Source organism: Podarcis pityusensis (assembly GCF_964106645.2).
Source record: "Podarcis pityusensis genome assembly, chromosome: 14".
In the NCBI taxonomy this organism is placed as follows: Eukaryota; Metazoa; Chordata; class Lepidosauria; order Squamata; family Lacertidae; genus Podarcis; species Podarcis pityusensis.
Window position 1 is genome coordinate 24,154,129 of NC_138039.1, and position 27,649 is coordinate 24,181,777.

Here is a 27,649-nt window from a genome sequence, read left to right on the forward strand (position 1 = left end):
TATTATTGGGTTTGTTTTTAGTTTTGTTATTGATAACTTGTAGCTATTTTTAGTACATTCTGTTAACTTGGAATTAGATTTACGACTGTGTAAATAACATTGAGGCCACTTGGGATGAAATGCTCTATATGAATACAATGGGGTTATGCCCAGCATTAGTCATCCTTATAGTAGACCCATTGAAATCAGTGAGTGTGATTTAACTTAGGTGTATTCATTTCCATGGGTCTAATGCTGATTAAAACTTAGCTGGACACAATCCACGGAAAACAGGTGCATTCCAGCCACACAGGAGTGACATCCATCTATATCTCTGCACCCAGGCAAGCAAGAGGCATTATCACAGCGCTGGGCACATTCCAACCAAGCAAAAGCGCTCAGGGAAGAGTCCTGAGGGCCAGACAGAAAGGTGTGGAGGGCTGCATTTGCCACCCATAAGTTAAGGAATCCAGCCAGCTCGTAAAAATACCAGCCCGCAAAGCTCTCTTTTAGGGAAAGTGTCCTTGCTACAGAGCAGCAGTGGTGGTGTGTGGGTATTAACACATCACCCGAATTCCTGCCGTGAAGGACCCACCCCACCTCCTTCCCGCACTGTTGCTCTCTCCAGTTGCTGTGGCAACCTCGGCACCAGCTGTGTGTTTTAGGGGATTGTGGGCATTAGATCCCCAGCAGGGTAAATTTAGAATGAAAGGTCTTAATCTTCGGCTTTGGGGAACAGTTATTTGCGAGCAAATGCCCGTGTTTGTGGCAATGAGATTATTTTTACACCAGGGAGCAGCTCAAACGTGAGGCCAAAGGGGAGAGGGCGCTTTGGGAGAGCAGGCGCCCGAGAGGATGTGTGTAAACACACCAGCCCTGTCACAAAGATCAAAAGCAGCCATGAGGAAGATCATGGGAACCTGCTGTAGACTGACTCAGTATTGTCTACACTGACTGGCAGGGACTCTCCAGGGATTCAGCCAGGGAGCATTTCCCAGCCTTACCTGGAAACAACAACAACACTAAATAGCTTCCTTAGACAGGGCTGCCTTCAGACGTCTTTGTCAGGATTTGAACCTGGGACCTTCTGCATGCAAAGCAGGTGTTCTATCACTGAGCTACAGCCCTTCCAGAAACAGCTCCTGTAGTCTTGGAATGAATAGATTCAGAGTTTGACCAGAAACCCCCAGTGTGGCTGTGCTGGATGTAGCCATAGCTGGCTGGGAACTGCTGAAGCCCACCCCCCTGGATTCTATTCCATGCCCTTGCCCTGAATGTTACTTTTGTCATTTATAGCCTATGCTTCCTCCAGGGAGTTTAGAAGAAGAGAACCGAGTGGAGGGCCTTCTCTGTAGTGGCACCCTCCCTGTGGAATGCCCTCCCATCAGATGTCAAGGAGATACATAGCTATACAACTTTTAGAAGGCATCTGAAGGCAGCCCTGTATGGGGAAGTTTTTAATGTTGGTTGTTTTATGATGCTTTTGTATTTGTTGGAAGCCACTGGAAGAGGCTGGGGCAACCCAGTCAGATGGGTGGGGTAAAAATAATAAAATAGTTGCTGTTATTATGAAGGGCCTTGCAGTGCTGGATCTCACGGGGGGCGGGGGCTATTTAGTCCATCAACCTGTTCTCACAGTAGCCAACCGGATTCCTCTTCTGGGAAACCTGCAAGCAGGACCTTGGGTGCAACATCAACACTCCCCACTTATGATTCCTTGCAAGTTATATGGGGAGGCATCCCACCTCTGTTACTGGAGGTCATACACAGCCATTGTGGCTACTAGCTGCTGATAGCCTTATCCTCCATGCACTTGTTATTGCTGGATGTCCTCATGGTTCAGAAAAGAGCAACCCCAATGACTCCCCTTTGAGGAAAGATGGAAGCATCTGGGGATTTTTAGTTAGAGAAAAGGATATAAAGGGCTCGTCCACACTTCCGCTTGTGGTTTTCTCTCTGCCGCAATCCGCTCCCAGGGAAAATCTACTCTTTAGCTCTAAATCAGAACAAACAACAATCCATAGAACACTTGTATTGCTGTCTGCTCCGATTGAGCACCGAAGAGCAGTTTTCTCTGGGGGGAAACAGCTGGACCAGAGGAAGTGTGGATGAACCCTGAGAGGAAACTTATACAATTATTCATGATTTGGAGAAAGTGGATAGAGAAAAGTTTTTCTCCCTGCCTCCTGTGGAAGGGAGTTCCATGGTTTAATTATGTGCTGCATGAAGAAAGACTTTCTTTTGTGTCTCGACTCTTCCAACGTTCAGCTTCATTGGATGCCCATGAGTTCTAGTGTTACAACGGATGGAGACAAAAACCATCCATGTGGTGTAGGATTTGATAAGCTTCTCTCCTGCCTCCTCATAATCTCTCTTTAAATCAGGACTGTCAAGTCCCAAACACTGCAGCCTTGGGCATCCCTCAGGCAGTTCCACTTCTTTTTCAGCCGCAGTTGAGACAGAGGCAGAGGATCGGCACCGCAGCTCCATGCGGGGGGCCTCAGCGTGCCGGGAAAGTGTCCCCACCCACAGTCCTGAGGGCAGTGGAGCTGGAGGTAGGTCACATTCTGTGTGTTCTCAGAAGGTTGTCTTTCTGTTCCTTCCCACTTTTGACTAGCTCTCATTGAGAGGCAAATCTATCCAATTCTCACTTCCTGAAACAATATGAAAGCTGAAGCTCAGCCCTCCTTTGAAATCCACACACTTTGCAGTGCAGTTTCCCGCCCAAGAAATGTCTATAAATGTGCATGTACAAAGGTAAAGTGTGCATAACGGTGCATATATTAGTGAAAGCAATGTAGCGAAACTGCATCGCATTAAGGGGAATTGCTGCAAAAATGTGTGCATGAATCAAAACTGCAAAAAAAGCGTTTATTAGGAGAAATTCGCACTGATGAATGTTCATGATGATTAAACAAAGGCACTTCTTCCTTTGTGGGGAAGGGTGTGGCTGGGGGAGATTTCTGGGGGCCAGACAGAGAGCCCTGGAGAGCCACATCCACCCTCTCCCAAAGGTTCCCCAGTCCAGTTCTTCACTTTTTTGGGACATGCTGTGGAATGCACAGTGGCTCTTGAGTAGTTTGAGAAGATGAGGTTCCTGCTTTCCTGTTTGGGACTCCCCTACCTTTGGCTGTTTGGCCATGGTTCAAAAAGGACAGTGTTGCTGTGGAGAAGAACTGGCGGCCAGCTTCCTCCTTCATAGCCTGGATGTTGCCTTGCAGAACTCAGCTGGGCACTAGGATGGGGACAAAAACTAAGATGTGTTGGCTCTGCCTGCCATTGGTTCTGGCTTCACCTGTGCCCCTGCTTTCCACGCTGCCAGTCCCAATTGGTCCCCAGCCACCTCTGGCAGCCTCTGCCCCTGCTGCCTCTCCATTTCTCTTCCCATTAGGTCCCAGCGAAGCCTCCGAGGTGCCAGTCCGCTTGGCTGCAGGGGAGAGGCAAGCGGGGGATGGGACCTCCCTTCCTGAGACGCCCAACCCCAAAATGGTGAGTTCTGGGTCTGGCTTATGGAAGATGAAGCTAGTGAGGAGGGGTGGGAGATAGGGCAGGTGATCACTCCTTCCTTCCCTCTGCTCTTTTTCAGATGTCTGCTGTCTATGCAGAACTGGAAACCAGGCTGACCACTGGCTTTGGAGGGAAGCTGGGCAACTTAGCCATGCACAGGACATCACCTCCCATTCCAGAGCAAGGAAACCCAGCAGGTGAAAATATACCCCCCGCCCTCCTTGTGTCTTGGCTTGGCAGCAGAAGCGACTTGTGAATTTGAGATGGTGCACATAACGCGTCACAAAAGTCAGAGGACTGGTGTATGCTGGGATAACTTCACCCATATAGTTTTCAGATCAAGGGAAGTGATAATACCACTCTATTCAACTGCTTGGCCAGACCCCACCTGGAGCCCTGTGTCCTGTTCTGGGCACCCCAATTTAAGAAGGATATTGACAAGCCGGAAGGAGGAGTGCAGAGGAGGGTGACCAAGATGATCAGGGGTCCGGAAACAAACCCTTGTGAGGAACAGTTAAGGGAGCTGGCTGTGTCTTTCTGCAGCTCCAAAAGGGAGGAGAGATGTACACAAAAATCCTGGTGAATTTTCAGGAGCACTTAAAAAAAAATGCAAACAGATGCAGAAGTATGAAGAGCTCAGCATTGAGTTGGAAGAACGAAAAACCCAAATCGACAGATTCACCCATCCCAACTTGGCACCAAGTTTGCTTGTTTTTTTAAGATGCCACAAGTTTAGCTGTATGGGATCGACTGGGATGGCTATAGCCAGTGGCGTAGCGTGGGGGGTGCAGGGGGGGCCGGCCGCACCGGGCGCAACATCTGGGGGGGCGCGCTCGCACTCACAGCTCTCTGCCCCTACCTGGCTCACTCACTCTCTCTCACTGCAGTGCTGGCTGTGCGAATCTGATCCGAGCCGCTGGGTCGCCGCCCACTGTGGAGGGGGTGGGTGCCAGGCGTGCGGTGCGGAGAGAGAGCGAGGGACTATCTGGGGGAGGGACAGTGCAGCGGCCGCCCAGCGCAGCGCTGAGCGCGGGAGAGAACCACACCAGACCAGCCCAGGCAGCAGCAAGAAGAAGCTGGCAGCGGTGGCAGGTTAGGGGTTAGGGGGTGCAAATTACTTGCCTTGCCCCGGGTTAGGGGGGCGCAAATTACTTGCCTTGCCCCGGGTGCTGACAACCCACGCTACGCCGCTGGCTATAGCCATTATTTATTGTATTGCTGTCCCATCTTTTTTCTCTCTAAGGTGCTCAAAGTGGCACAAATAGTTCTTTCCCTCCCCATTTATTCCCCACAACAACTCTGAGGTAGGTTCGGCTGAGAGGCAGCGACTGGGTTGAGGTCACCCAATGAGCTTTATGTTCAAATGGGGATTTGAACCCTGGTCTCCCAGGTTCCAGTCTGACACTCTAACCACTACGCTATGCTGTCTCCGCATATTAACTCCCTACTCTGCAGTGATTTGATTCCATCTCAAGGTCTGCACATGTGGACATTCTGGAAACTCAGAGCCATCATTATCGGCTGCCCTGCCCCCTTTGCAGGGCAAGGCCAAATCCAACGGAACCACTTTGTTCCCTTTCCACCCCCCTCCAGGTACTCGGAAATCGGGCCTGAGCATCTCCTGGCAGAACGACCACCCTCCACCCGACCAGCCGTGCTACTACCACTCGCACGGTGGGATCCCCTCCCCCTGCAGCACCGAATCCAACCCCTACGTCAGCCTGGACTGCAGCCCTGCCCCGTCCCCGAAGCACACAGGCTACGCCCTCAGCCCGCTCTCCCGGAGGAAGAAGCTCTTCACCTTCTCCCGCCCGCCACGCAGCCGGGATACGGACCGCTTCCTGGACGCTCTGAGTGAGCAGCTGGGGCACCGGATCACCATTGTGGATGACTTCCTCACGCCCGAGAATGACTACGAGGAGGTGGGAGAGAGAGGGTGGCACTTTGCTTCTCTGGGAAAAAGTGCTGGGGGGGAAGCTTCCTTGGCAAGTTTTCACCCTCTGACCGGGAACCCCGCCCCCTGCCACCCATCCCTGCACCCAGCAATTTGGATGGTGTAGGTGGGGAATGCTGAAACATGGTGGAATGAGCATCCCATAATGCTTCAAACTGTGGACAAAACCAAGGCGATGCCCAGGGGCATTGTGGTTTGGTGCATATAGGACATAGGGTGAAGACCCATGGAATAAATTTGAATATATTGTGCATATGCTAATTTGTTTGCATGGAGGCCTCTTGATAAATGAAGGCTGGTAACTGGTGTTATAATAATAATAATAACAATAATAATTTCAATTTATATCCAGCTCTTACTCCCAAATGTTTCCAGGACAGCAAGCATATCAGCAACAATATTATTGATTGATATTGATTGCAGGGGTTTGGGCTAGATGATCCTTTGGGTCCCTTCCAACCCTATAGACCATCTTCAAGGGCAGCCCCCCACACAGTACAATGCAGTAACTCAGACAGGATGCCACCAGAGCACGGGCGCCTGAGGCCAGGCTAGCCCAGTCCAGGAACTGCCCTGTAAGCAGGTTTGTTTTTACAATGAAGCCCCCTTCCCACCAGCCAACGAAGGGAGGTGCAGGAGATACAGGGCCCAGTACAAATGGTGTGGGCCTCTGTCCTTCTGGTCCACCCCTTAACAATGCCAATGGCATCCTTTGGCATCCCAGAACCCCTCTTGCAAAAGGCATCTTCTGGTGCGCTGGAGCTACCTCTTGAGATGACCCATCTATTTATTTATTGCATAGAATTTATACACTGTTTGATTGGTTTGTGTTTTTTTAAAAAAACACACCCCTCAAACAGAACGAAACAATAACATCATCAGCAGGAACAACTCTGTAAAACAGAGGACAAAATCAACAATAAACTGAAAGCAGATTAAACCACACACCAGCATTAATAATAATAATAATAATAATAATTTATTATTTATACCCCGCCCATCTGGCTGGGTTTCCCCAGCCACTCTGGGCGGCTTCCAAAAGAATATTAAAATACTATGATACATCAAACATTAAAAGCTTCCCTAAACAGGGCTGCCTTCAGATGTCTTCTAAAAGTCTGGTAGTTGCTGTTCTCTTTGACATCTGGTGGGAGGGCGTTCCACAGGGAGGGCGCCACTACCGAGAAGGCCCTCTGCCTGGTTCCCTGTAACTTGGCTTCTCGCAGTGAGGGAACCGCCAGAAGGCCCTCGGTGCTGGACCTCAGTGTCCGGGTAGAACGATGGAGGTGGAGACGCTCCTTCAGGTATACTGGACCGAGGCCGTTTAGGGCTTTAAAGGTCAGCACCAACACTTTGAATTGTGCTCGGAAACGTACTGGGAGCCAATGTAGGTCTTTCAAGACCGGTGTTATATGGTCTCGGCGGCTGTTCCCAGTCACCAGTCTGGCTGCTGCATTCTGGATTAGTTGTAGTTTCCGGGTCACCTTCAAAGGTAGCCCCACGTAGAGCGCATTGCAGTAGTCCAAGCGGGAGATAACCAGAGCATGCACCACTCTGGCGAGGCAGTCCACGGGCAGATAGGGTCTCAACCTACGTACCAGATGGAGCTGGTACACAGCTGCCCTGGACACGGATTTAACCTGTGCCTCCATGGACAGCTGTGAGTCCAAAATGACTCCCAGGCTGCGCACCTGGTCCTTCAGGGGCACGGTTACCCCATTCAGGACCAGGGAATCCCCCACACCTGCCCGCCACCTGTCCCCCAGAAACAGTACTTCTGTCTTGTCAGGATTCAACCTCAATCTGTTTGCCGCCATCCATCCTCCAACCGCCTCCAGACACTCACACAGGACCTTCACCGCCTTCACTGGTTCTGATTTAAAGGAGAGGTAGAGCTGGGTGTCATCTGCATACTGATGAACACCCAGTCCAAACCCCCTGATGATCTCTCCCAGCGGCTTCATATAGATATTAAAAAGCATGGGGGAGAGGACAGAACCCTGAGGCACCCCACAAGTGAGAGCCCAAGGGTCTGAACACTCATCCCCCACCACCACTTTCTGAACACGGCCCAGGAGGAAGGAGCGGAACCACTGTATGACAGTGCCCCCAGCTCCCAGCCCCTCAAGACGGTCCAGAAGGATGTTATGGTCGATGGTATCAAACGCCGCTGAGAGATCCAGCAGAACTAGGAAACAGCTCTCACCTTTGTCCCTAGCCCGCCGGAGATCATCAACCAGTGCGACCAAGGCAGTTTCAGTCCCGTGATGAGGCCTGAATCCCGATTGGAAGGGATCCAAATGGTCCGCTTCTTCCAGGCGTGCCTGGAGTTGTTCAGCAACCACTCGCTCAATCACCTTGCCCAAGAATGGAAGATTTGAGACTGGGCGATAGTTGGCCATCGTGGCCGCATCTAAAGATGGTTTTTTAAGAAGCGGTTTAATAACCGCCTCTTTCAGCGGGTCTGGGAAGGCTCCCTCACGGAGGGAAGCATTCACCACCCCACGAAGCCCATCGCCCAGCCCTTCCCGGCTAGCTTTTATAAGCCAGGATGGGCAAGGATCAAGGAGACAGGTGGTTGGTTTCACTCGTCCAAGCAGCCTGTCCACATCCTCGGAGGTAACAGATTGGAATTGATCCCACACAATTTGACTAGACAGGACTCTAGCACTCCCCCGCCCCGGCCCTGCTCCCACGGTGGCGTCTACCTCTTCCCGAATCTGAGCGACTTTATCTGCAAAAAACTTTGCAAAATCATTGCAGGAGATCATGTGGCCCGTATTGGGCCCCGATGTAGCAGGTGGTTCCGCTAAATTGCGGACCACCTGAAAAAGTCTCCTGCTGCTGTTTTCTGCAGATGCAATAGAGGCGGCGAAGAAAGCCTTCTTCGCCGTCGCTACCGCCACTTGGTAGGCTCGACACTGAGCTCTAACCTGTGTCCGGTCAGCTTCAGAATGGGTCATCCGCCACCGGCGCTCTAGCCGTCTCAACGATTGTTTCATTGCCCTCAGATTCGTGGAAAACCACGGGGCCATCCGGGCTCCATGCAATCGGAGAGGGCGCTTCGGAGCCAAACAGTCAATAGCCCTGGTTAACTCCACATTCCAGCGGGCCACCAGGGAATCAGCTGAAAGGCCATCAACATGGGATAAAGCATCCCCTACCGCTCTCTGGAAACCATTTGGATCCATTAAGTGGCGGGGGCGGACCATCCGAATCGGTCCCACCTCCCTGCAGAGGGGAAGGGTCGCGGAGAAGTCAAGTTGCACCAGGAAGTGGTCTGACCATGGCACTTCTTTTGTTTCGCTTTTACTTAGTGTCAGAACACCAACATCCATGGAGGTAAACACCAGGTCCAAGGCATGTCCGTGGCTATGGGTTGGGCCAAACTTATTCAGGGACAGCCCCATGGAGGCCATGCTTTCCACGAAGTCCCGAGCGGCCCCTTGTAAGGTCGTGTCGGCATGGATGTTAAAATCCCCTAGGACAACCAAACTAGGTGTCTCCAGGAGAACATCCGCCACGACCTGAAGCAGCTCGGGCAGGGAATCCTTGGTGCAGCGGGGAGGTCGGTACACCAAAAGGAATCCTGTACTGCCCCTATTGCCCAACTTCCAGAACATGCACTCAGAGAACTGGGTCTTCCCAATAGGATGCCTGGTGCAAACTAATGACTTCCTAAAAATCACTGCAACCCCCCCTCCCCGCCCACAGGGCCTGGGTTGCTGTGCGTAAGAGAAACCTGGTGGACAAGCAGCGGCAAGAACAGGCCCACCTGCTTCATCCAACCAAGTCTCTGTTACACAAGCCAGGTCAAATCCTCCATCCATGATCACGTCATGGATGGCAGTGGTCTTATGAATCATTGACCTGGCATTGCACAGCAGCACCTTCAGGCTATGTGGGTATCCCTTGCTGATTCTAGTATCCGTCCGGACAGGACCAGACCCGGAGGCAGGGATAGTCCTCAGACAACGACTAAACCTGCCTCCTCTGTAATGACATGGTCTGGTCTTAGCGTAACTCCTCCTCCTACCCGTGATCACTGAGATCGGTTGTCCCAGCGCATCCCCCTCCGTGGAACATACCCCAGCCATTTTGTTGGCTGGGACCCACTCCCCGGCAGCCCTGACCCTTCCCCTTAAGAACAAAATAAGACCTTAAAACAATAAAAAACCCCAGAAAACAAAAAACAATACAAATGAAAAACTATAAAAATTACAAATCCATTAAAATCAAACAAATTCCCAACTAAACATCCATCCCACCCCCATCCCCGTCCCCGCATATACAAAAAAATGAAAGGAAAAGGAACATTTTAAAACAAACTCTGCGCCCCTCCGGATCCCCCTGGGTCGCAGCAGCAGTGACAACAACCGTCCCTGTGAGGCCTGTCAGGCCCCGCCCTGGGCCAGGTGGTGAGTGGCAGGAAGGAGCAGGGCCCTCAGACACCCACACAGGAGAGTCCTCCTGGGCAGCAGAGCGCAGCAGTCCCTTTACCCATTCTCCACCTCTGGGTAAAGGTAAAGGGACCCCTGACCATTAGGTCCAGTCGTGGCTGACTCTGGGGTTGCGGTGCTCATCTCGCTTTATTGGCCGAGGGAGCCGACGTACATGTGGCCAGCATGACTAAGCCGCTTCTGGCGTACCAGAGCAGCGCACGGAAACACCATTTATCTTCCCGCCGGAGCAGTACCTATTTATCTACTTGCACTTTGACGTGCTTTTGAACTGCTAGGTTGGCAGGAGCAGGGACCAAGCAACGAGCGCTCACCCCGTCGCGGGGATTTGAACTGCCGACCTTCTGATCAGCAAGTCCTAGGCTCCGTGGTTTAACCCACAGCGCCACCCGTGTCCCCCACCTCTGGGTAGGCTTGTCTAAACACTAGTGTTTTCAAAAGGTGCCGAAAAGGTGAACAGCGAGGGTGCCTGCCTGATGTCCACTGGCAGGGAGTTCCAGAGTGCTTTAGCCATCTAATCTCTCGTCTTTCTCTTCCCAGATGAGTTTCCACGATGACCAGGGCAGCTACGTCACCAATGACATGAGCAGCGCCAGCGAGTACCTGAGCAGCAGCGAAGGCAGCTCCTTGACCTACTCCACCTTGTCCGATCACATCCCTCCACCCCCCATCAGCCCACCCCCACTCCCGCCTCCGCTGCACTCCCACGAGCCCAAAGAGGAGCACCGGAGCACGGAGGCCGTGAAGAAGACTCCCTCCTCCTCCTCCTTTCCCTCCTCCTCCACCCCCCACCCCAAGCCCCCAGACAGCCACTCACAGCAAGCCCCTCCACCTCCTCCACCTCCGCTGCCCCCTCCGGTCCCCTGTGTTCTTCCTCCGGTGACTCAGGGCATCATTCAGCGCAGGAACGAGTCCAAGCACATGAGCGTCAAGCGGCTGCGCTGGGAGCAGGTGGAGAATTCCGAAGGCACCATCTGGGGACAGGTAATGTTGAGGATGCTCCATTCAGTTGCATTTAAAAGCACATCTCCCCCTGCACCACGTCCACCCATTCGGTTTGCGCTCTCTGAAATAATAGACAGACTGAACCACAACCATCCTTTGAGATTTGCTCATCTCTGAATGTTGCGATCCAATTTTCCAGCTGAGTAATGTGTGGAAAAATGCAGGGCAGTCCAACTTTTCATATCAAGCAGGCCACAAGAGTACTTTGCGGGCGGTGTTCGTTTGTTTACTTTGGGGGGCACAAACCTCCACATTTGTAGCTGTGGAGAAGTGCCCCAAATATATAGCAAGAGGCTGGAGCTGTCCTTGTGGTCTGCAAGAGACAGACGAACATTGCAGATAACAAATCACTGTATCAAACCCAAGGGAAGTCTGTCTGGGAGGCTGCTCTCTCCAGCCAGTTCCAGACCCAGCTATGATGTTGCTTTAAGTCCCTCTCTGCAGGGGAGGTGTGTCTCTCTCTGTGTGTCCCAGTGGTTGACCCCAAATTGCCAGATAAAGGCCTTCTTGAGCACCATCCAAGTCCCTCTTGTATGCTTCTGATATGGAAGAAAGAGCACGTTTACCCTCTGCTCTTAGCCTCTGGAATCATTGACCACGCCTTTTCCTTGCGCAGCTCGGGGAGGACTCGGACTACGACAAACTGAGCGACATGGTCAAATACCTCAACCTGGAGTTGCATTTTGGAACCCAGAAGCCAGCGAGTGAGTCCTCCATCTGTCTGTATGTCTCTCTCCGCAAGCACCGGCAGCCCTCATCTGCCAGATGCAGCTGAGGGGGGGTGGAGGGAGAGAAACAAGAGCCAAGCCAATCTCGTCTTGGGGATCTTGGCAGAGTCCTCTCCATGGTCCTGAGATGGGCGCACAATTTGCACAGTGGCTGCTTGTGAACCCTTGTCAAACTCTGTTGCTGTCCAATCCCCTTTGGCTGTTGACGTGGGAGAAGCATGACCGTTTCCTTGCCATTGTCTTCTCTACAAGGGAGTGGTTGTCTCTTTGAGGGGATTGTCTTCCCTCTGTGTTTCAGTGGGTGGGGGCTTCCTTTGTTTTCTCTGTCCCATCATCCTGGTGTCTTGTGCGTCCTCCCCTTTTGGGTGGGCTGCCAGGCCAAGCCCACCTTCATGTCCTTGAGTCATAGATTGAGAAAATGTGAGGGTGGCAACCGTGGAAAAGGCAGATTCCACACCTGAGATACCGTGTGCAATTCTGGTCTCCTCACCTCAAAAGAGGACATTGCAGAGTTGAGAAAGATCCAGGAAAGGAAAACCAGAACGATCAAGGGGATGGAGCAACTCCCCTATGAATAAGGGTTGCAATGTTTGGGACTTTTTAGTTCAGAGAAAAGGTGAGTCAGGGGTGATAGGTGGTGCTGTGGTCTAAACCACCGAGCCTCTTGGGCTTGCTGATCGGAAGGTCAACAGTTTGAATCCCTGCAATGGGGTGAGCTCCTGTTGCTCTGTCCCAGCTCCTGCCAACCTAGCAGTTCTAAAGCACACAAGTGCAAGTAAATAAATAGGTACCACTGCGGTGGGAAGGTAAATGATGTTCCCGTGTGCTCTGGCTTCAGTCACAGTGTTCCGTTGCGCCAGAAGTGGTTTAGTCATGCTGGCCACATGACCCAGAAAGCTGTCTGTGGACAAACACCAGCTCCATTAGCCTGAAAGCTAGATGAGCGCTGCGTCCCATAGTCACCTTTGACTGGACTTAACTGTCCAGCATTCCTTTACCTTTACCTTTTACTATTTATAAAATTATGCATAGCATGAAGGGGGGGAGCAGATGTACTCTGAAACTAATGAAGCTTAAGCTTCAGGGCCCCTAATCCTGAAGGAGCCCCAGAAGTTATTTTATTCTGCACTACCTCTCTGCTAAAGGGACGTGGGTGGCACTGTGGTCTAAATCACAGAGCCTAGGACTTGCCAATCAGAAGGTCGGCAGTTCAAATCCCCGTGACGGGGTGAGCTCCCGTTGCTCGGTCCCTGCTCCTGCCCACCTAGCAGTTCGAAAGCACGTCAAAGTTCAAGTAGATAAATAGGTACCGCTCCGGCGGGAAGGTAAACGGCGTTTCCGTGCGCTGCTCTGGTTTGCCAGAAGCGGCTTAGTCATGCTGGCCACATGACCCGGAAGCTGTACTCCGGCTCCCTTGGCCAATAAAGCGAGATGAGCGCCGCAACCCCAGAGTTGTTCGCAACTGGACCCTAAGGTCAGGGGTCCCTTTACCTTTACCTTTACCTCTCTGCTAAGGAGCAGGGGGCTAGTGGGGGTACAGCAAAGACGAAGAGGCTTGGCAGGTGAATGAGATAAGCCAAGTGGACTTTCTTGAGGAAGAAGCACTGCACTTGAGAATCCCAGGTGGAGAAACAGGACGAAGAGTGGGTGAGCCATGATAGGACCAGGGTCTGGGATTTCCTGTGTATCTGACATCTTGTCTTGCCTTTTGCAGCCGAGTGTCCTTCTCTCTCCAGCCGGGGGTGGGCAAGCTCAGGACGGCGCTCAAGGACCCCCACCCAGCATGCAAACTTCCAGCCCTGCAAGCTCCGTTTGTTTCCATCCCATCCTGATCCCATCCGCTTCTTCTTCTTCTTCTCTCTCTTCTCCCGAATCCCTCCGACCCCTGTCCTTATCTCTGATTAAATCTTTCAGTTTCTCTTCCAGAGCCGAGCCCCCTGCCAGAGTCCTTGAAAAAGAAAGATGTGGTTGAGATTCTGTCACACAAAAAGGCCTATAACACATGTAAGTAGCGCCTGGTGAAGGACGCAGCAGGTCCAGGGGCCGAGAGGCAGGCAGGTAAACGAGAGAGAGAGATGTCTGAGCCAACACCAGTTGGGGTCTCTATTGGCAGGACTCAGGGGGTGGGGCCGGGGACTGTGATATTTTTAGGGGTGCCAATCCCCTGAAGCACTGCAAGGTCTTCTGGTGCTCCCCTTGTGGGTTGGGGAACATTAAAGGTGCGGAAGAAATGTGCGCAGATTGTATTTTTAAAGGGAACCAACCTAATTCATGGTTCCCGAACCAAAGCACCACCCACAATGCAGTTCTCCCTTGCTTGAATTTTACAATGCACTTTGCCAACTAAATATATATATACTGTGTCTGTTAGGGTAAAGTGAGCACAACAATGCATATATTTGTGAAAATAACCAAAACGGACTTCATATGGGGAAATTGCATGCAAAAACGTGCATATTTCCTGAAACTTCAGCATGCATAAGTATTTTCATGCAGACTTACAAATATAAAATAAAGCATGGCCTCTAAGTCCTACACAGAGTAGACCCATTGAAATGAATGAGTCTCAGTTAGCCAGGCCTACTAACTTCAGTGGACCTACTCTGAGTAGGACTAACACCCCAAAACCCTGGTGTGAAAATGGGGGGGGGGGGGAGGAATGGACAAGACAGGGAAGAAAATGAGAACCTGAGATGGGCAGATTTGCCTGTCCTTTCCCTGGATGCACTTGTGCTCTGGCCCAGCCTGTCAATTCTGGGTTGGAAATCCTTGGCAGGGCGCCCACCCCGCTCTTCTTCTCTGCCCAGCCATCTTAATTGCCCACCTCAAGCTCTCCCACATCGAGCTGCGCCAAATCCTCTTGACCATGGAGAGCGACCGCCTGGAGGCTTCTCACATCAAGCAGCTGCTGCTCTATGCGCCTGACGCAGAGGAAGTGGAGCAGTACCACAATTACCAGGGCAGCCTCAGCAAACTCAGCGAGCCGGACCAGTTTGTGCTGCAGGTGAGTCTAAGCCAGTGGTTCCCAAATCTTTTCAGGCCCCCTTGGTCCATAAATGCATCCCCAGTGCCGTCTACCCTATAAAAAGCAGTCTTCAGAATACTAGTTTGCATGACCCACTAAGGAAGATAACAACACAATAAAATTCAGAAAGCAACAAACAAATGCACATGCATTCAAAATCCAATTCAAACTATTTTGTTTAATTAATGCAACAAAGTGGATGAGATTGATCCAGTGAACCCAGCTTTTCAAAGTCTGATAGTCATTTACCCTTCTAGCACCTCCCTGCCACCCCCTTGCCTCTTAGCAACCCCCTAGCTAATCTCATTGCCCTCCCCAGGGGGCACTACTGTCCACTTTGTGAACCACTAGTCTAAACAAGGGTTTCCCAAACTTGGGTCTCCACCTGTTTTTGGGCTACAGTTCCCATCACCCTTGATCACTGGTCCTGCTAGCTAGGGATGATGGGAGTTGTAGTCCAAAAATAGCTGGCGACCCAAGTTTGGGAAAGTCTAGTCTAAACCAAGGTGCTACACAAAGGCAGGGAAGTTGACCCAGTGTCATGGCGAGGAGGGAGAGTGTCAGTCTGGCTGCATGGGGAGGGGGGCTGTGACCCACTGGGCCATGAACAGATTCAGGTCAGGAGTGTAGTTCATCAAAAGACCATGTGAGATTTGTCTGTTCTTCAAAACACACACACGTGAGACATAAGCACTCACAAGCTCCTGAGCACTCACCCTGATCTGTTTGCACAAAAGTTGTGCAGAGGTTCGGCCATGCCAGATCTCTGTTGATCACTCATCCTTCATTGTTTGTGGGGAGGTTAAATGACATTGAACATTTGTGCTCATTTGCTTATGGGGTGTTTCTATGTATTTCCGTCAATCATTTGCTTGTCCCACACTTTTCAATGCACTTCCCCATTATTTCTTAACCACAAAAAGTCAGTCTATTTTCCCCAGGTAGATTTCTTGCACAAGGGCAGAAGAATGCTTTAATCCACTTCAATTGGCCAAATTGGCACACTGCAAATTACTAACAGTTTGGAGACTCCCGTAAATGCTTTTTAGGCTGGATCTATTCCCTTCTGACATTAAGGTCTGGAGAAGCTCACTGACAAAGAACTGGGAGGGGGAATCCCATTCAGTTTGCAGTTAAAGGCCTGTGTCACGCTTTCTGAAACTGTTGTGCAAACCAAAGCACAGCAATCCTTCAAAATTCATACTTCTCTGAATTTTGCAGCCCAGTTTTCCAGCCCAGTAACATGTACTAAAACACACTGGTAAAGCCTGCATTAAATGTGTATGTTAGTGAAAATCACACACAAAATCACACTCTGTTAAGGCAAACTGCCTTGCAAAAATATGTATGTTAGGATAAATTTGCAGATGAATTTTCATATGAGGATTTCTGCAAACTAATGTAGAAAACTCCACTTAAGATTGGATAAATGAGTAACTGAAATTGATAGCTCCACCCATCCTTGCTGGCTTTGAGATAACCAAGATATGTTTCTATTAAACACCCTTGTCACTTTGTCTATAAAGCAAATGTGAGGAGGGTCAATTGAAAGGAGGGCTGGCTAGCCCTTGGTTCAGGGGCCTGATCTAGCCCCCCCAAGCATTTTTTCCCTGCCCTGCCCAGACCTCAGCAATTTTGGTGGTAGTGAAAAGAGATGGTGGAATAAAGTGGGGACTCCCCTCCCTGTTCCCTTCCTCCTTCCTCTTCCAGATGCTTTTGGTACCCGACTACAAGACCCGCCTGCGCAGCCTCCACTTCAAGACCACCCTGCCGGAGAAGATGGAGGAGCTCACAGCCAGCTACGAGTGCATCTACAATGCCTCCCTGGAGCTGAAGAACAGCAAGAAGCTGGCCAAGATCTTGGAGGTCAGGAGAGCTGGTTTTGTTGCTTGTGTGCACCACCAGGGGGCAGCTGCTTCTCACTCAGCCAGAGTTTGGTGGCTCCTTCCCTCCTGGTTCCAGGGGTGGCAGGGCTTCACAACTCTAGGCATTTAGAATGCAAACGGGCAAACTCACTTCTTACCCGACATCTTTATTACTCCAGAATGGTCCTCCCATGTTTTTCCAGTGCTTTTTTTTTTGAGAAATCTGACAAAGGAATGGAACAGAAGTACAATCCTGGAGCGATTGTGCATCTTTTTTTTTTTTGCAAAGGACTGCTCCTTCAACAACAACAACAACATCAACATTTTTAATTTGTATACCGTCTTTCTATCTTACAGTACTCAAGGCTGTTTACAAGCTGAAGAAACAAAAAATGTACATCTTATAACAATCTAATGCAATACAAACATGTGATAATAAAACATAACTTTAGAACAAACAACCTACATCAAAAAAGTAACATTCAGCAATCATTGGAGTAGTATAAAATAATATCAGCATATAAAAGTTACAGAAATTCACCCTTAACAGTTACGATAAATAATTTCTAGACTATAATCAATAAAACAATGGCAAGCCACAGTGCATGAAATAATACAATACAAATTGAGAAGCAGAGACTAGAGGGTGGAGCAAGGCAGGTGGAAAGAAGCCTTGCCTGATGGAGTCTCTCCTTGACATGGGAATGGAAAAAAATGCAGTCCAAAATGCCCCTTTCTTTTCAGCTGAGCTTTGCTGGGATGCAGGTGCAGCCAGGGAGAACTTTGGCTAGCCTGCACTCTCCTTCCCCACCTCCTCACCCAGCCCGCTTTCTAAAATAAAAATAAAAATCTCTATCTTATGTGAGAGAGGAAGGACTGTAGCTCAGTGGTAGAGCAGCTGTTTCACATACAGAAGGCGCCAGGTTCAATCCCCAGCTGGACCTCTAGGTAGGACCTGCAGGGAATATCTCCCACCTGAGACCCTGGCGAGCCACTGCCAGTCAGTGCAGACAATACTAAGCTAGATGGACCATGGTCTGACCAAGTATGTGTGTCAACTTCCAATGTTCCTCCTCCAGTCTCAGAGGCTGAGATGGTGGCAGTCCAGGACAGGGCCTTCTCTATGGTGGCTCCTTAAGTTGTGGAACTCCCTCCCTACAAAGGTGTGCCTAGCACCTTCATTATACAGTGTTCGGAGAATGCTGAAGATGCACCTCTTTACCTTGGCTTTTGACACTGGGAGGTGTATGTTTTTAAGATGCACCTTATTTTTAAGTTTGTAAGTAGCTTCAAATTGTTTTTAATATGGAGTTTTTTAATAATATATTTTTATTGAATTTCCTTTTTTATATAAATTAACTTCAAATTCAATAATTACATTGTTTCATGTGTTGACTTCCCACCCAAACCTCCACAGCGTTTTTGTTCAAGACCTTTTCTACTGCATTATATAGCAAACTCTCCTCTATTACAGAAACCCGTCTCATACAATCACTTTATCTTTTTCTTCCGCTGCGCCTATCTCGAATCCAGCCCTGTCAAATTTCATTTGACTGGTTTATTTTTTTCCAATAGTTCACAAAAAGCCTCCATTCTACTCTAAAAAGTTCATTATTTCAATCTCTTAATGTTGCCGTCAACTTTGCCATTTCCACATAGTCCAATTCATTAAAGTTTTTAATATAGTATTTTAACGCTGCAACGTGTAACCCATTCTGGAACCTTTGGGTGAAGGCCGGACAATAAATAACTAAATAATGTCCCTTATTTAAAGCTGCCCAATTGGCTGGCCATCAGAGGGGGTGAAGCACCCCTGCTCCTAACAATCTTCTCTTCTCCAAATCCTCACTTCCCCAAGCTGTTTTCCTTCCAGGGTGAGCGGCTCTGGGGCTTCGCCACACGTGTTCGTTCACCTGTAGTGTGTAGTTGGCCCCCCAAGCGAGAAAAAGAGGCCAGAGGACCTGGCGGGTTCCCAAACTATTCTTCACACCCACTGATGAGGCCACGAATCACGCCTGGTTAACAGCACAGCGTCCTCAGCCGGCTGTTGATTAACCCAAAAGTTATGTTCGAGACGTGGCATGCACTGGGTTCTCACCCCATCCCCGTCTTGGTCTGCCCTTGGGACTCCTGGAGACATAAAGCTCATCTTTGACCCAAGGGAGGGGTTAGAAACTCACACAAATGCAGGGAGTGTTGGGGCAACAGCGCAGTGAATGGAAGGTGAACAGAGGCAGAGGTCTTTTTTTCTGGGTCTCTTCCCAGCCTTCCTTAACTTAATAATAATAATGTTTTATTATTTGTACCCCACCCATCTGATTGGGTTGCCCCCGCCGCTCTGGACGGCTTCCAACATATATAACCCTTAGAAGACAACATATGTCTTCTAAGGGTTATATAGTTACTCGTCTCCTTGACATCTGGTGGGAGGGCATTCCACAGGGCAGGAGCCACTCCCGAGAAGGCCCTCTGCCTGGTTCCCTGTAGCTTCACTTCTCGTAGTGAGGGAACTGCCAGAAGGCCCTCGGAGCTGGACCTCAGTGTCTGGGCTGAACAATGGGGGTGGAGATGCTCCTTCAAGAGGCAACATCCTTCAAGAGGCAAGAGGCAACGTGATAGAAATGTAAAATTTTTTACATGGTCCAGAGAAAGCAGAGACAGAAAAGTTTTCCCCCTCTCTCTTAATACTGGAACTCGTAAGCATCTGATGAAGCTGAATGTTGGAAGATGCAGGACAGATTTTTTAAAAAGCCATTCTTCTTGCAGTTAAACTGTGGAACTCCCTTCCACAGGAAGCAGTGATGGCCACCAATTTAGATGGGTTTAAAAGACGATTAGGCAAATTCACAGAGGAGAGGGCTATCAATGGCTATTAGCTTTAATGGCTCTGCTCTGCCTCCACTGTTGGACACAGCAATGCTTCTGAACACCAGTTGCTGGAAACCATGGGAAGGAAGTGTGCACTTGTGCTCATGTTCTGTTTCTGGTTTCCCATTGAGGCATCTGGTTGGCCACTGGACTAGGTGGGCCATTGTCCTGATCCAGCAGCTTATTCTTACGTTCTCCTCCTTTGCAAAAAAATTCAGTGTACACTTAAGCAGTTCTTAGACAAAAGCCAATGGAAAGCTGCCATATATTGAATCAGACCCACTGATTCATCTAGGCCAGTGTTGTGTGCACTGACTGGCAGCAGCTCTCCAGGGTTTCGGAGAGGGAGTCTTTGCCAGCCATCCTTTGAGATACCAAAGACTGAAACTAGAATCTTCATGCAAGGCACATGCTCTACCACTGCTAAGACGCTTTCCCCAAGCAACAGAGAAGAAAAACTTGACAGCTAGAGGTTCCCTATTTCTAGAGGTCAGCATCAAATACCTAAAGGCACCTGTCATTTCCCAGTTCTGCTTTTACCAAGAGAAATGGACAAGAAGGACTCTGGGGGATCTGTGACTTGATGACCCTGTGTGTGTGCCTTCCAACTCTACAGTTGTATAATTCTATAAGAAATTTATGCATACAGGACCCCTGAACCATAGCTGTGGATCTTGGGTGCAGAAAAAATAATAATAATAATAATAATAATAATAATAAATTTTATTTATATCCCACCCTCCCCAGCCGAAGCCGGGCTCAGGGCGGCTAACAACACTAAAATAGTGCAACATTATAAAAACATCAAAGAATTAATTAAAATCAAAATTGATGGCAACCATAAACTAAAGTATTGTAAAGATTGCCAAAGGAGGGAGTCAGGCTGCGCCCTGACCAAAGGCCTGGTGGAACAGCTCTGTCTTGCAGGCCCTGCGGAAAGATGTCAAGTCCTGGAGGGCCCTTGTCTCTTGTGACAGAGCGTTCCACCAGGTTGGAGCCGCAGCCGAAAAAGCCCTGGCTCTAGTTGAGGCCAGCCTAACCTCTCTGAGGCCTGGGACCTTCAAGATGTTTTTATTTGAAGACCGTAAGTTCCTCTGTGGGGCATACCAGGAGAGGCGGTCCCGTAGATACGAGGGTCCTAGGCCGTATAGGGCTTTGAAGGTTAAAACCAGCACCTTAAACCTGATCCTGTACTCCACCGGGAGCCAGTGCAGCTGGTATAGCACCGGATGAATGTGATCCCGCAGCGAAGACCCCGTAAGGAGTCTCGCTGCGGCATTCTGCACCCGCTGGAGTTTCTGGGTCAGTCTCAGGGGCAGCCCCACGTAGAGCGAGTTACAATAATCCAGTCTGGAGGTGACCGTCGCGTGGATCACAGTGGCTAGGTCAGGGCGAGAGAGGTAAGGAGCCAACTGCTTAGCTTGGCGGAGATGAAAAAATGCCGCCTTTGTTATAGCTGCAATCTGCGCCTCCATGGAGAGGGAGGTATCGAAGATTACACCCAAACTCTTAACGGATGGTGCTGGCACTAATTGCACCCCCGCAAGAGATGGGAGTTGCCCCCTCAATCCCATATCGTCCCGTCCCAGCCAGAGGACCTCTGTCTTCGAAGGATTTAACTTCAACCGGCTCCCACGTAACCATCCAGCCACAGCCTCCAAGCATCTGATCAGTGTGTCTGGGGCCGAGTCAGGATGGCCATCCATCAGCAGATAGAGTTGGGTGTCATCAGCATACTGATGGCAGCCCAGCCCAAAACTCCGGACAAGCTGGGCGAGGGGGCGCATAAAGATGTTAAAAAGCATCGGGGAGAGTATCGCACCCTGGGGCACTCCACACACCAAGGAGTGGCGGGATGACAGTTCCCCCCTAAGCGCCACCCTCTGTCCCCGACCAGAGAGAAACGAGCGCAGCCATTGAAGGACTGTGCCCTGGATCCCCACGTCGGCAAGGCGGTGGTCCAGGAGTTCGTGATCGACCATGTCGAAGGCTGCTGACAGGTCTAGAAGAATCAGCAGCCCCGACCCGCCTCGATCCAGCTGCCTGCGGAGATCATCTGTTAGGGCGACCAGAGCCGTCTCGGTCCCATGACCAGCGCGGAAGCCGGACTGGAATGGATCCAGAGCCGATGTTTCATCCAGAAACCTACAAAGCTGTTCAGCAACCGCTCTCTCAATCACCTTACCCAGGAATGGAAGATTCGAAACTGGGCGGTAATTGGATAGATCTAAGGGATCTAATGATGTTTTCTTTAAGAGCGGACGCACCACTGCCTCCTTCAGTTCCCCTGGGAATGTCCCGGTGCCAAGGGACAGATTGATGATATCCCCCAGGGGGGCCCGCACCTCGTCTGGACACGCTCTAATCAGCCAAGACGGGCACGGGTCGAGAGGACAAGTGGTGGGCTTTCCAGCTCGGAGGAATCTGTTCACATCGGCTGGGGATATCCGGTCAAAGTGGTCCAATACTGGACCCGAGGACAGTCGAGGGGCCTCCAGTTCCTTTATTGTATCCAAATTGGCAGGGAGGTCATGGCGGAGCGACAGGACCTTCTCCGCAAAAAAGCTCGCAAATGCCTCACAGCTGTGTGTCAAATTATTATTTAAATTTGGCTGTCCTTCGAGGGACGTTAAAGACCGAATTACACTAAATAATTGTGCCGGGCGAGAGCTAGCGGATGCAATGGAGGCCGAGAAGTAGGACTTCTTAGCGGCCTTCACTGCCATCTCGTAGGTTTTCATAAAAACTCTATAAGATGTTCTTGAGGCTCCGTCACGGGCACCCCGCCATACTCGCTCTAGCCGTCTGAGGTCCCGCTTCATTTTCCGGAGCTCCTCAGTAAACCAGGGAGCCCGGTTTCTGCGGGGTCGCAGAGGGCACTTAGGTGCGATCTCATTGATGGCTGCCAGGAGCTGGGTATTACAGCCCTCAACAAGCTCAGTCAATGAGTCGCCAGGGGGAGAAAGGTCCGGCAAGGCTTGACGGAACCTATCAGGGTCCATCAGCCTCCGCGGGCGAGCCCAAATCGGCTCGCCACCTAAGCAGGGTGGGGGTGGAACATCAATCCTGGCTTTCAGAGCATAGTGATCAGACCATGGCACCTTGATCGAAGGAAACATGAAAAATATGGCAGGGTTCTGCCCCACCTTGCCCTGGTGGACAGCAAGAGCTATTCAACTGTCAAACAAACTACCATGGAAGGTGGTGGATTCTCCTTCCTTGGAGGTTTCTAAGCAGAGGTTGGATGACCACCTGCCAGGGAGTCTTCAGCTGTGAATCCTGCATTGCAGGGGGTTGGACGAGAAGACCCTTGGAGTCCCTTCCAAGTCTACAATTCTGTGACCAGCTTCTCCTGAACAATTTCTTGATGGGATTTAGCATGTTTGGTGCTGCAGGGAAATCTATCTGGGGGTGGTCTGGAAGGTGATCCGAGCAACTAATGTGTTTTCAGCTCCTTGTGTAGCAGAAGTCAGTCCCAACTTGTGAAGACAATGAAGATGCATTGTGCAGAATTGAACCTCGGTCTTGTGTAGACCACCCTTTGCCAACCTGATTTCCTCCCAGCGGTTTGGACTACAACTCCCATCAGCCCCAGCTAGCATGACTCTAGGTTGCTGGGGTTGATGGGAGTTGTAGTCTGAAGTGTTTGAAGGCCACCATGTTGTGGGAGGTTCTACCTTGGGGTTGGGAAGAGAGGAGGCCCGTTTGACTGGCTACTCACAAGAAATTCCCTTTGCAGTTTGTGCTGGCCATGGGCAACTACCTGAATCATGGGCAACCGAAGACCAACAAAACGACCGGCTTTAAGATCAACTTCCTCACTGAGGTAAGTGGAGTTGGAGCAGCATTCTTGAATTGCAAGGGGCTGGGTCCCTTCCAACTTGACAGTTTTGTGATTCAATGAGCCCTCCAAGGGGAGAGGCATTCTCTCTTGGCTGATGGCATGAGTGGTGGTCCCTGGACCTGGGGGCCAAAATGCGGCCTTCCAGGCCTATCTGTCAGGCCCGCATCCCCAGGCCACACCTCTCACCAGCTCAAGTGCTTTTGCCTGGGCTGGTATGTGTCCTCAAGCAGGGTGATGCTTCTTGCTTCCTGGGCAGAGGAATGGAGAGAGATGAGTGCATTTGTAGAAACCTCAGGCTTCTGTGTGGGCAAAATATTCGCTTTCAAGATACTCTCTGCTACAGTTGTCAACCAGAAGTCCAGATGGGGAAGAGGGTGGTGCTTGTGCCCATTTAATAGCTGCAAAGGACTAGGGATTTCCCCTGGGCTAGCCTGCCTTGCAAGTTTCGTCTGCTGAAATCATCAACCTCTGTGCAACAATTGCTTGTGAAATTTATATCCCGCCCTTCTTCCAAAGAAGGAGCTCAGTGTGGTTCAGAACAAAAAGGAAAGACAAACCCACAACCTTTCTCAACCTGTGGGTCCCCAGATGTTGTTGAACTACAACTCCCATCACCCCTAGCTAGCAAGGCCAGAGCTCAGGGATGATGGGAGTTGTAGTCCAACAACATCTGGGGACCCACAGGTTGAGCCTTTGAACATTTCACATTTAAATTACAATCAGCTCATGAAATAGTTGCAGATTATTACCACAGTGCAATTCACCAGCAAATCAAAGGGGCAGGAACTGCCCTGTCCTCTTATTCCTGCTTGCCCTGAGGTTTGACTAGATGACCCTCTGGGTCACTTCCGGTTTTAGTTCTATGATTCTTTTGCACTCATGTGGACTAGAAGCTTTGATGCAGTGGCAAATGCCTGCGCCGAGTCAGCTACATTCTCAGGCTGAGCTGCTTGTGGCCTGAAGTTCCCCTGGCAGCCTTCACTTCCAACCCTTCACCTTTCCTTTGCTTTCTTCCAGCTGAATACCACCAAGACTGTCGATGGGAAATCCACCTTCCTGCACATTCTTGCCAAATCCCTTAGCCAACATTTCCCAGAACTCCTGGGCTTTGCCAAGGATCTGCCCACCGTGCCACATGCTGCCAAAGGTAAAACGGACGAGGGTGGAGTGTCTAGGAAACAGGGGCTCTGCAGATGGCTTAGATGACAACTCCCATCAGCCCCAGCCAGCTGTGCGATCCTGGGACTCACGGAGGTTATAGACCAAAACATCTGGGGGGCATCAAGTTGCAGGAAGGCTGCCTAGCCCTTGTTTTGGTCCATAGAAAAATGCCTAATCTTGAGCCAGGACCTTAGACCAATTGGTGCAATATTGTTGACACTGACTGGCAGCAGGAGCTTTCCAGAGTTTCAGACAGGGGCCCTCCCAGAACACCCTCATCCCCGAGATGCCATTGAAGATGGGGAAGAACCTGGGGCAGACACTTTAACCACTGAGCTACAGCCCTTCCCATGAGGGGTTCCACACTAAACGCTTTTATTCCTTGCTTTCCTGCACTTAGCTGGAATTAAACAGAGGTTCCACTCAGCTCTTAATATACCGCCTTTTAATCCCTTCACCATTCCTTTTTTAAAAAATCAACTATTTACAGAAGAAATGGATCATGCCTATTCAGTAATTAGTTTGGTTCAGCAAAGGGCTTTCCCCAGGCATCTTGAAAGCTTCCTCCTGCCAGGTTAAGCTTCCGGTTTCATTGTTTCCCATAGACTTGGGCTGGAGGATTAGTGAGGAAGGGTCTCGTTTCCCCCTAGATGAGCCTCTGTGAGTTGCCTCAGGGACAGTTTTGGGGAGTGGGGCGGAGTGGCTGGGAGAGACTTTGGGAAATAGCCAGCTAAATCCTTCTATTGGCACAAGGTTTTAAACTTGTGCAACGGAACTCGCTTCCCTAAATCTGTCCTGGGGTTTCCTGCACTCTCTGGAGCAGATTTGGGGAGTGGGGAGATGGGGTGGGGGAAGTTCCATTGCACAAGCTTAAATCCTTATGTTGATTTGCACTACATTGGATGCCTTAGGGATCGCCTGAACCCTTCTATCCCAGCTCGATCAGTGAGATAATTTGTAAGAGCATTGGCCGTCATTCCGTAGGTTGGCAAGGCTCATTCAACACAGAAACCAAGCCGGTGGAATGCTCTGCCACTAGAAATTCAGCAGGTGCCTTCTGTGCCAGCTTTTAAATGCTTGCTGATAACTTTTCTATTCTGCCAGGCCTATGCAAGCAATTAAGAATACATTTTCCCACGATGGTTAGTTGATATAAGTTTTTAACTTTTTAATAGTGTGGTTCCATGTTTTTATTGCTATAAACCACTTTAATGTATATTTTTTATGACAGAGTGGTATACAAATATCTTTTATGAACCAACCAGCCAAAAAACCCATAGTTTACTCATTTCCAGGTTAGTTTTCCCCAACGCACACTTTCTAGTGGTGAACTAGTCATAGGAAAGAAGGAAATCAGAAACCAGGAAGAGAAGAATTTCAAGAAGGAATGGGGAAAATTTACAATGTATTTAGGAGAACATTGTAAACAACTAAAAACTTTGGTAGGATTTTGAGTAATGCTTGTAAGTTTTTAAACAGATTAGAGAAAATAAGATAAGCAGTAGGAAAAAAAAAAGGTTTGATAATGATAACCGTGGAAGGGCAGAGAATTCTAAATGAAGAGGTGAATGATGTGCTTGAATTTAAATTTGTTATGTAAAACTTAATAAATTTTTTTTAAAAAAAAGGAAAGAAGGGGACGTATCTGTCAGAATCCTCTTCTCTCTACTGCTTTTTCTTCCTCAGTGAACCAGAGAACATTAATGGCTGACCTCCACGACCTCCACACCACCATTGCTGAGATTGAGGTTGCCTGCCAGAACATGGGGGATTCCCCGGAGGACAGGTTTGCGACAGTGATGGATGTATCCTTTGGTTGAAAAGGCCAGTGTGCTGCGGACATCCTCTCCAGCCCAGGGGCATAGCGTGGGGGGGCGGGCAGGGGCGCTATAGCCCTGGGCACACACAGGGATCCCCGTTCTGCCCTGCCTGCCACTGGGGGTCTCTGTGCCCCGGAGCCCGGCCTGGCCTTGCTGTCACGTCCCTGGTCTCCTTGCTGAATGGCCGCTCAGCCAGCATCAGGGGGAGTCACCTGCCAAGGGCCACGTCGGCCCACAAGGCTCCGCTCGCTTCCATCCTGATTTGCTTACAGGGTGTCTTCCCATGAATCGTTTGTTTATCTCACATTTTCCAACACATTTCTCTGTCACTTCCCGAAGTGCAAAATGCTGGATTCAGTTTCAAAGTGGATTTGTTGTGCTGCGAAGGCAGAGCAATTCAATCCTCTTTAATTGCACAAACCCAAGTCTACGTTATGCAAATTCCTCCTGCAAAATTGTGACATTGAACAGACCCTTTGTATTCATATCAATTTGGTCCCTGCAGGGACTTTATTAGCAGGAGCCCCGTCCCCGGGGCATGGACTCCCCCCCAAACCTTTTCACTATTGCCCCCAAGCATTTCTGAATTTGGGGGAATTTTAATTGGAGGTGCTCTTGATAGGATGTCAATTTGAGTGAATACATTAGTCTGAAATGATTTTATCTGGAGATGATTTGGAAGTAATAAGTGGGGGGAGAAATATTTAAAGAGGAGCTGGAATGATTTAGGTTAAAGTGCAAATTTGGTTAAGGAAATGAGTGAGTGTAATTTGGATGGGGAATTAGGTGGCTTCTGCTGCCTGTGACATTTAAAAGCCTAAATTTGCACCTGTTCATATAAATTGGCATTTGATAATTTTATGCTAGTTTTATGGAATGAAACTGTTTAGTGCTTAGCAACACTTCTGGGCTCCCATGTGTATCCCTGTGCATAAAATGGCCGTGGGTTTGTTTTCTTCATCTCATAATTGGGATAAATGGAGTGGGGGGGGGCATTCTTTACCTGCCGCTTAGAGTGTGTTTCCTGTGTTCAGTTCAGTGGTTCTCCTCTTAAGTACTGGCAGCCCAGGTACGCAGAGACAGTGGCAGAGTTTATCCTCCTTAGCCATCCTCCTCAAGGCCTTCCTGGAAAGTGCTCATCCCACCATCCAGTCCCTGAGTGACCTCCAACACAGAGCCATGGATGAGTTTGGCAAAGTTTTGTCTTTCTTTGGGGAGGACTCCAAAGTCACAACCTCTGAAGCATTCTTCGGCATTTTTGCCGAATTCATGAGCAAGTTTGAGGTTTGTTTCCAACTTACAAATAATACAAGATGTTTTTAAAAATGCATTATTTCCATGCTACCTTTTGTAGCCACTGGCTTGGTCAGTGCTGCTCACAATACCATAAAAATGCAGGACTGCATCCAACTAGGGAGGGTGGAGAATTCAGA

At 49.7% G+C, this 27,649-nt stretch overlaps 1 protein-coding gene across 4 annotated transcripts in view; it reads left to right on the plus strand.

The window, feature by feature from the left end:
- The window catches only part of GRID2IP (Grid2 interacting protein), a 69,775-nt gene that overhangs the window by 38,449 nt on the left and 3,677 nt on the right, over nt 1–27,649 (plus strand). For 3 of the 4 annotated variants that reach the window (XM_080981685.1, XM_080981683.1, XM_080981686.1), the window contains 13 exons: nt 2,427–2,534; nt 3,371–3,468; nt 3,566–3,683; nt 5,080–5,408; nt 10,441–10,884; nt 11,522–11,609; nt 13,548–13,637; nt 14,441–14,637; nt 16,369–16,524; nt 23,131–23,217; nt 24,253–24,382; nt 26,083–26,201; nt 27,336–27,500. In XM_080981685.1, the coding sequence (XP_080837811.1) occupies nt 2,427–2,534; nt 3,371–3,468; nt 3,566–3,683; nt 5,080–5,408; nt 10,441–10,884; nt 11,522–11,609; nt 13,548–13,637; nt 14,441–14,637; nt 16,369–16,524; nt 23,131–23,217; nt 24,253–24,382; nt 26,083–26,201; nt 27,336–27,500 (2,129 nt within the window). The remainder of the gene's footprint in view (nt 1–2,426; nt 2,535–3,370; nt 3,469–3,565; nt 3,684–5,079; nt 5,409–10,440; nt 10,885–11,521; nt 11,610–13,547; nt 13,638–14,440; nt 14,638–16,368; nt 16,525–23,130; nt 23,218–24,252; nt 24,383–26,082; nt 26,202–27,335; nt 27,501–27,649) is intronic. The other variant, XM_080981684.1, reaches the window with a different exon arrangement.